We start from the raw sequence: 9218 nt of genomic DNA, 5'->3' as shown, positions 1-9218 counted from the left end.
AGACGGCTCAGTGGGTACAGAGCTCTCCAAACCGGGCTCTGATCCCAGAGCCCACATAAACAGAGTGAGCTCTACAGTTGTCCTCTGACCTACAGATATGCCATGGCATACATGCCCCCTCTTCCCCATATAGCACACAGACACACAATAATAACAAATACATAAAGCATAAAAAAGATGGTATCTTGCTTTAATCTTAGGGGCTGAATGAACTGAGGCACATGGACTACGGGCCATGCTCAGATGTGTTCTAGGTCTTAATCTCACTCTGTAGGTTTTCCTAAGCTTTTGCAAAAAGCAATAAAACTAACCTAACTAAACTTCCTATTGTTTGAAACTCACTGATTATTACCAGCAACTTTTTTTTGTTTGTGTTTTCGAGACTGGATTTCTCTGTGTAACCCTGGTCCTAGAACTCACTCTGTAGACCAGGCTGGCCTCAAACTCAGAGATCCACCTGCCTCTGCCTCCTGAGTGCTGGGATTAAAGGTGTGTGCCACCACCGTCCTGCAGCAAGTTTTAAAATAAAGCCCATCAACATTTGTCTTTTCTATTTTTATGGAATAAATATAAACGATCCTATCCTCTACTTGTGCTACAAATGAAATAAACTTTGTCTTCAAAAATACTCTGTAGTTCTCACTAATTCTAAATACCAAATAACACCCCGGAAATGTCTAATGTAAAACAAAATATATACAAACAACATATACATCCATTGTACCAAAATACACTCACAATTACTCATTTTTGAAGAAATGTGATTATACATAGACCTAAATGTACAAGACAAGTCCCTCCCTGCCTCTCCACCTTCATCTGATTCATTTTTGAAATGACAAATCACAATGCTAGGTTTTTAGAATCCCATTTCCATATGTGAATTAATCCTGCTCTATACTAGTTAAGTTCTAAGTAGCCTGCTACTGTTTGGCTCCCTTTTCCCCCTTAGGTCCAGGATCCCATCCAGAGAATGGTGCCATCCACACTAGGCTGGTATTCCCACTGCAGTGTAATTAATTGCGATGATCCCCCAACGGCTTGTCCAGAAACCCATCTCCCATTTGATTCTAAAGTCTACAACCCTAACCATCACAGTGTAGACGCAAACTGATGTGAACTGAAAACATCTTAAGTGCAAAGCTTAGATAAATGAGAAAAGAATTCAAGACCCTTTATGGATTTATCACTCATTCTACAACCCAGCAAAAGAGGTAACAGCCTGATGCCAGAGGTGGGTAGAAACGGGATTCAAAACCAGGCTTGCTGGTTTACAGAGTGAGTTCTAGGAAAAGGTGCAAAGCTACACAGAGAAACCGTCTCAGGGGGACAAAAAAACAGGCTGGCTAATTCTTAACACCTTCTATGATGGAAGAGGTCCTCACTTATGTGCTGTAGAAAGACCATGCACAAAGAAAAATCTGCAAGGAGAGCCTCACCAGAACCTGGTTACACCAAAGGCCTAACCTTGGACTTCTACTGTGAGATTTTTATTATTTAAGCCATCTGGGCCATTGTATTTTATTATAGCAGTGTGAGCAGACTAAGAGCTTGCATTGTTCCAGGCATTCATTAAGATTTTCATCAACTTGCACTTAAGTATCAAAACCTTCACATCTGAACTTTTCATGCACGTGCGTGGGTACACACAGACACACACACTCCTAGTGATTAATCACACATGCTAGGCAACCACTTTTACCAATAAGCTAAACCCTCAAACTCTAAAGCTGAGCTTCTCAAGACCCTTTTTCCTAATAAACAGACATTAAATTTACTCACAAGTAATTCCCAAAACAGAGACTGTTAGAATGGAATGAGACTCATACACTTATTTTTGTTTAAGAGAACTCTATATTTTATGCCATTTGTATAGGCTCAATGAATTAAGACATACCTTGGGGGAAATATGGCTCCTTTGTCAAAGTTAAAAGTTTTATTTCTGAATATAAAGTAGATGCTTCTGATTCCCAAAATAACCATAGTAGGATACGCCCAATCTTAGGCTTTAAATAGCTATATAATAACACAGCAACAGTAGGTCCAAAGCTGAAGAAGTGTTTTTCTTCTTCTGGACAGCTGTGATTCCTCAACTGCGTGGTGGGCACCTTGTTAAAGCACGAGCGCCACAGTGTTTCCACTTCTCGGGTGACAACAGCAGCACCTCTGCCGGACACCACAAACTACTGATCTGAGGTAGTTCACATTTTCAGCACTGGAGAACATTGCGTGACTTCCCACGACAGCACACCTTTGTAACAACGGTCAGCAGTTTGATAAGCAGCACTGCTCGAGAAACCTGGCCAGGAACGGCTGCTGATCCAGGGTGAGGCATCGAGCAGCATCCAGAACCAGCGGTGACGGTGCCAAGTCCTCGGGTGTTTGGACCTGACGGTTGCTTCTGGCTGGGGACACTGAGAAATGACGGAAACACTACAGGGTGTCACAGGCTAAGAAAGCTTGGGAATATCCGTTGTATAAGCAAGGAAAATACAAAACAAGTCATTTAGTTTTTTCTCTTTCTACCTAGAAATTTTCTAAATAAATACCATATAAAAATGGGAAAAATATATACAAACATACATACAAAGTTTGGATTTTTATTGAAATCTCGTTAAGTATCAAACAAAATCTGCTTTCTTCAGATAAAAATACTCTCTCGGATGTCTCCAGATAGAACTGCTAAGTCTAAATTGGTCCTCCAATGTCTTTTTTTTGTCCTCATGAAATGTCCATTCACTTGGGGTGCCCCAAGTCTATCGAGTGAAAGAGCGCACGTGCCGACCTCTCCCGCTGCCTCCGCTAACAAACTTTCCTCTCGAGCCTCCACTGCCGCTATTGGCGCCAGCCCAGGAAGGCCCGAGCCCCCCACGGCCTCTAGAAGCACGGTCCCGGGGACTCGGGCGGTAGCCTAGAGAAGAAAAAGACCACTTAGTCCAACCATCCTTTCTTTTCCTGTTGTATTGGTGCTTATACTTTTAAATAGGCGAGCTGTGATTTTTGAGAATTATATCCCAACTAAAACTCACTTTAGAGCTGGAGAGATAATTCAGTGGTTAAGAGCATTTGCTGTTCTTTCAGAGGACTGGCCCTCCATGCCTTCTCGGCACCTGTCAGGTAACTCCAGATCCAGGGAATCCAGTGCCTTCCTCGGCCCTCCTCAGGTACTTACACAAACACAGACACACCCCTCTACACACACACACACACACACACACACACACACATCCCTATACACACCCCTACACACACACACACCTACGCACACAATCTTTTTGAAAAAGAACTCATTTTTAGAATGCTCATTTAAAAACAAAGCTGCTTTTGACCAGAATCCCAAACTTGAGTAGTAATGTAGAAAAGGTTCTACGCTTATAATACTGTACACTGAACAGTATCTACCATGCGATGCTACCTTTGCTATCAAAATACTTTGCAGTTAAAAAGGCACCATAACCACTGGTTTATTTTTAAATAGACCCTATCATCACGAGACATTACTTATGCTAACAGTTAAATTTCATTCCCTGATATAACTCTAACTCTAAAATAAGTCAACACACTAAAATAGTCTCTCCCACAACAGAAGTAAACGGCCTTCACAATCTGAGCAGGAACACGTGGGGAGGAGCACGCACCTGTGGAACTAAGTGGCCGTAACGGTGGAAGAGGACCCCGGTTAAAATTGCTCTGGCCTCCACGGCTTTCATTGTAATTTCCTCGAGGAGTGTTCTGAGCACTCCAGCTAGAGCCTCTGGTTCCTTCCCGACGGCTGTAGTTCCCTAAACACAAACAACACAATCAAAACTGATTTCATACTTGGACTGCTTCTGTTGCTGAGGGATTTCTGAGAAAGGGTCTCGCCATGTCATAGCCCAAACCAGCTTCAAACTTGCAGTCTTCCTGCCTTCATCTTCTGAGTGTGGAGGGTACAGGGCACTCAGCATCACACCCTCCCATCCAACTGGAGTAACGGAAATCTCACAGGCTCTTCTTATTCAGAAGTGGTAGGACAGAAGCTGAACAGCATCTCACAATGGTTAAAAGCAGGTGACTACAGTGCCAGACTGTCATGTTCAAACAGCAGTTCTGTCCCTTACACTGTCTTCTTCAAAGTGAGTCTAATAAAACTGCACCTTGGGGTTGACTCGAGAGTACTAGATGAAGTTCTGAGAACTGCTGTGGGATGTCTTTCTGTATGCTGTGAATATGTGTTGATTGATAAATAAAACTGTATTGGCCTATGGCAAGGCATCTTAGAGGCAGGCAGGAAATACAAGCAGATAGACAGGAAGAAGAAGAGCAGAAGAGAAGAGACACCATCCCGCCCAGCACTGCCCAAGGAGCCACATGTACTGGGACGCAGGTAAAGCCATGGAACATGTGGCGATACCCAGATTAATAGTTATGGGTTAATTTAAGATATAAGAGCTAGCTAGCAAGAGGCCTGCCATAGACCATACAGTTTGTAAATAATATAAGCCTCTGTGTGTTTACTTGGGTCTGAGTGGCTGCAGGACCAGGTGGGACACAGTAAAACTTCCAACTACAAAGACCAGTTCCTGATGTCCTATGTATACATGATTGCGATTAATACAAACTCTTCATTCATACCCCCTAACTCAGCAGATATGAAAACATGCTATCAGTTCACCAGTAAAGAATATGGCTGGGTTGTGGTAGCCTGTCATCCAAACACTCATGAGGTAAAGAAGACAAGATTTCCTTGACTACATACTGAATTTGAAGCCAGCTTCCATACATATAATACATAAAGGATACCTAAGACCCTGTCTCAAATAAAATAGAGTGTGACAGAGAGGAGAGAGGGAAGTGAAGAGGAGGGAGGGAGGGAGGAAGGAGACTGACCTCTGAAGCCAGTGTCATGGTATATGCCTGTAATTCCAGTACTTGCTGAAGCAAGAGGATCACAAATTTGGGATGAATCTTGCTAAATAGCAAAACTTTGTATAAAAACAAAACAATAACAACAAAGGAGTAATATCTGTAAGTATAATCAGTTTCTAAACTCAAGACAATTTAAAATAAACCAAATACAACATTAAAAGAAAATATAGGGGCTAGAGAAACAGCTCAGCAGGCAAAAACACTTGTGGTTCAATCATGAGGACCAGACTTCAAATACCAGCACCCATGCTGGGCAGCTCATAAATGCCTGGAACCCTGGTTCCAAGGGATGCAATGCTGGCCTACTCTGGACTCTGTAAGCATGCATATACACATATGTGCATGTGTACAAAACACACACACACACAGACACATACACACAAACAAAACTGGTTTTAAAAAAGGAGAAAAACACATAAACCACGTATGGTAGTGTATGCCCAGCACTGTGCAAGGTCAGCACTGGGAAGAGGAAGGCCAGCAGGACTATGAGTTCCAGGCTAGCGTGAACTACATAGCAACAACCTGTCTCAGAAGAATGTAGAGAGTCAGGGAGAAGGCTCAGAGGGGAAAGAGCAGGTTACAAAAGCATGAGGAACTGAGTCTGGATCCCTAACACACACATAAATGGTGGGCAAGCATAGATAGCCACTTGTAATGCCAGCACTTGAGAGGCAGTGAAAGGGGATCCCTAGGCCATGCTGGCTAGCTAGACTAGTAAATCAGTAAGTCCTGGAGTCAAGTGAAAGGTTCTGTGTCAATATATAAGGTGGAGAATATTTGAGGAAGACAACCAATATCACCCTTACCCCTATCCACACACATGTACCCATACATACCACAGATGCATGCAAAACAGAAAAGACAAGAAACTAGGTAAGAAAAGCAAGAGATGAATTATACAGAGCAATCTTACCAAAATGTTAAGAGGTATAATTGTGAAAAAGGTATCTGTGTATTACTCAGGAAGGATATATATAATTTTCATTGTAAGGGCTAGAGAGATAGCTCAGGGTTAAATGCACTGGCTGCTCTTCTAGAGAACAGGGTTCCATTCTCAGCACCTACATGGTGGTTCATACCCCTGTAACTCCAGTTTCAGGGGATCCAATGCCCTCTTCTGGCCTCGTTGAGCAACAGACACACATGTGGTGCACAGACACATATGCAAGCAAAATACCCACAGAAATAAAATATATTAAAATGTTTTCAAGTTGGTTGGTGTCCTTTAATCCCAGGACTCAGGAGATCTCTGAGTTCAAGACCAACCTGGTCTACATAATGAGTTTCAGACCAGTCAAAGGTACACTGTGAGATGCTGCCTCAAAAAATTTTTTTTCTAATGTAAAAAGGAAAACAATAAAAAGAAAAGAAAGAAAGGGGAAAAAAAGCCAGGTGCTGGAGGTGCACACCTTTAATCCCAGCACTCAGGAAGCAGAGGCAGGTGGATCTCTCTGAGTTTGAGGCTAGTTAGGTCTACAAAGCAAGTTGCAAGACAGCCAGGGATACACAGCCAGGGAAATCTTGTGTCCAGGAAAAGAAAAAAAAGGAAGGAAGGAAGGAAGGAAGGAAGGAAGGAAGGAAGGAAGGAAGGAAGGAAGGAAGGGAGGAAGGAAGGAAGGAAGGGAGGGAGGGAGGAACGAAGGAAGGAAGGGAGGGAGGAAGGAAGGAAGGAAGGAAGGAAGGAAGGAAGGAAGGAAGGAAGGAACCAACGAACAAACAAACCAAAAACTAAAGTACAACCTAACAAAGGGAAGTAAACAAGAGAGATTTGTTTCATTTTACCCCTAATTCAGTAGCTCTCTGCAAACAGTAACAGAGGGGCGTAACTGCATAACTCCGAGAAGAGAGCAGTGTTTTGTGAACCTCTTCTATCTGGTCACATAGTTACTCTCCATCCCTCCAGACCACTAGGAGACATAACAGACAGTTACCTTTTGAAGCAGGCGGTGTGAAAAACCTGTTCTGACTGTGAAAAGCGCCCCGCCCTCCTCGATTGCCTGAAAATCCACCCCGAGAGGAGATCTTCTGGGACACTTTGAGCGGCCGTTTCGGCTGAGGTATTCCATCTTGAGGGACCACTTCTTTACTTTCAGCTGCTACAAAGTCATCCACATGCATAGATGGTGGCCTGCTCGTGTTCTGTTTCCTCTGGCGGAAAATGTCATGGGGCCGTATGCCCTGTCCAAATCCGCCCCGGCCCCGGCCTCTTGGTGGTGGCACAACGTGAGCTCGCTTGGCAGGTTCAATGTATTCAGATTTTCCACTGTTAAGACAAAAGCACTCTATGGGAAAATTTTCTTTTTCAGATTTCCAGTGAAAATTATATGTTATAGTCCATCTTTACAATACTAAAAATGGAGTTTCATTGTTTGCTGCTTCCAGTTACAGGAACTGTTCCAGTAATATTATTTTCTGTGATGATATAACTAAGTATGCTTGTTTGTTGATAAGACTAACAACATTTTTAAACAATCCAATCCGTCTGCTTCTGGCTCAAAGAACAGAACAAGGAGGGCTCAAGATAGCTCGGGGCAATCAGGAAGTACAACACCCTGGGTTCAAACCCCAGCAACAACAGCAACAAAAGAACAACATAACGCACCAGGCATACCCCGACAAATGACTCACTTTAAAAACTTCTACTACAATTATGCCAGCCAAGGTGCTCACACCTTTAATCCAGCACTCGGGAGGCAGAGGCAGGCAGATCCGTTTGAGTTTGAGGCCAGTATGGTCTATAGAGAGTTCCAGGACAGCCAGGGATGTTACACAGAGAAACCCTCTCTCGGGGGGGAAAAAAAAAGAAGGGAGGGGGCTACAGATATGTGTCTATCTTAAAATAAGATCTTCCGTGGAATGAACTTTACCTTGAAGTTATGAAAGTCTCGTGCTTATGCTTCCCAAGTTTAAATCCCTTGGTAGTCTTAGTTCTTCCTGGAGATGACGGTTCTGACAAAAAGGAGCGCTCTAATTCTGAGTGCAAATCAAAGTCACTACAGCACTTTTCAGAGAGCTCAATCAAGTCAACCTTTACCTGCAGTCATAGATGTAAAATAAAATACATTCCATTTAAGTTTGTGTAACACTCACTACAGAAACCGCCATTACCTACAAATTCTATTTCACTCTCACTGTAAACTGATTATAAATCTACCTCTATCTTTCCAGAAAGCAACATCATTGGTAACAACAGAAAGCCGTAGGAATTCAACTAATTACGGCACTCCGCCTCAAAATCGCATTTACCTTTAATCTCAGCACTCAAGCAAGCGGATCTCAAGGCCAGCCTGGTCTACAGAGTGAGTTCCAAGACAGTCAGGGTTACACAGAGAAACCCTGTCTTGAAAAACCCACACACACACACAAATCCTGCACACCCCCTCCCCCCCTACACACATACATACACGAAAGGGGAAGTTTAGGTTTTATCCTGTTTGTTTTTTTGTTTTTTTTTTTTAAGATTTATTTATTTATTATGTATATACAGCGTTCTGCCTGCATGTGTCCCTGCAGGCCAGAAGAGGGCACCAGATCTCCTTACAGATGGTTGGGAGCCACCATGTGGTTGCTGGGAATTGAACTCAGGAACTCTGGGAGAACAACTAGTGTTTTTAACCTCTGAGCCATCTCTCTAGCCTGTCCTGTTTTGTTTGTCAAGGTCTTTGTCTGTAGCTCAGTCTGGCCTGGCAAGGACTATGTGGTCCAGGCTGGCTTCAGGTTTGGAGCATTTATCCTGCCTCTGTCACCTTAGTGCTGGAATTTCAAATTTCAGTGAGCTGAAAAAGAAAAACTTCTCACACAAATATTTCTAAATTATACTGCCTAATATTGCTGTGGGATAATGCTCTTGTACATTGTAAAGATATGTCACTCATATTGATTTAATAAAACACTGATTGGCCAATAGCCAGGCAGGAAGTATAGGTGGGGTGACCAGACTAGGAGAATTCTGGGAAAGGAAGGATAGAGTCAGGAGTCACCAGCCAAACGTAGAGGAAGCCACATGAGAATGCCTTACTGAGAAAAGGTACCAAGCCACGTGGCTAAACATAAATAGAATTATGGGTTAACTTAAAGTGTAAGAGCTAGTTAGTAATAAGCCTGAACTACCAGCTGAGCATTTCTAAGTAACATTAAGCCTCCCTCGAGTCAATTATTTGCGAAGCAGCTGCTGGGTATTCAGGAACTGGTGGGCAGGACAGAACCTTCCAACTACACAATATAGTAACTTAGCCCTCAACTACATGTGAGGTTTGGTTTGCTTTTTAAGGTTTATTTATTTACATTATACGTGTATGAGTGTTTTG

General features: G+C 42.9%; 1 protein-coding gene across 2 annotated transcripts in view; it reads right to left on the bottom strand.

Annotated features, from left to right (window-relative positions):
* Window positions 1–2580: 2580 nt before the first annotated feature.
* The window catches only part of Virma (vir like m6A methyltransferase associated), a 64127-nt gene continuing 57489 nt past the window's right edge, over window positions 2581–9218 (bottom strand). For both annotated transcript variants that reach the window (XM_059253860.1, XM_059253859.1), the window contains exons 21-24: window positions 7779–7945; window positions 6843–7174; window positions 3639–3782; window positions 2581–2911 (exon numbers count right to left, since the gene is read on the bottom strand). In XM_059253860.1, coding sequence (XP_059109843.1) covers window positions 2757–2911; window positions 3639–3782; window positions 6843–7174; window positions 7779–7945 — 798 coding nt within the window. In that variant the 3' untranslated portion in view covers window positions 2581–2756. The remainder of the gene's footprint in view (window positions 2912–3638; window positions 3783–6842; window positions 7175–7778; window positions 7946–9218) is intronic.

This window comes from Peromyscus eremicus, chromosome 2, assembly GCF_949786415.1.
Source record: "Peromyscus eremicus chromosome 2, PerEre_H2_v1, whole genome shotgun sequence".
NCBI classification, from domain to species: domain Eukaryota; kingdom Metazoa; phylum Chordata; class Mammalia; order Rodentia; family Cricetidae; genus Peromyscus; species Peromyscus eremicus.
This window is presented reverse-complemented; position numbering and strand designations above follow the sequence as displayed.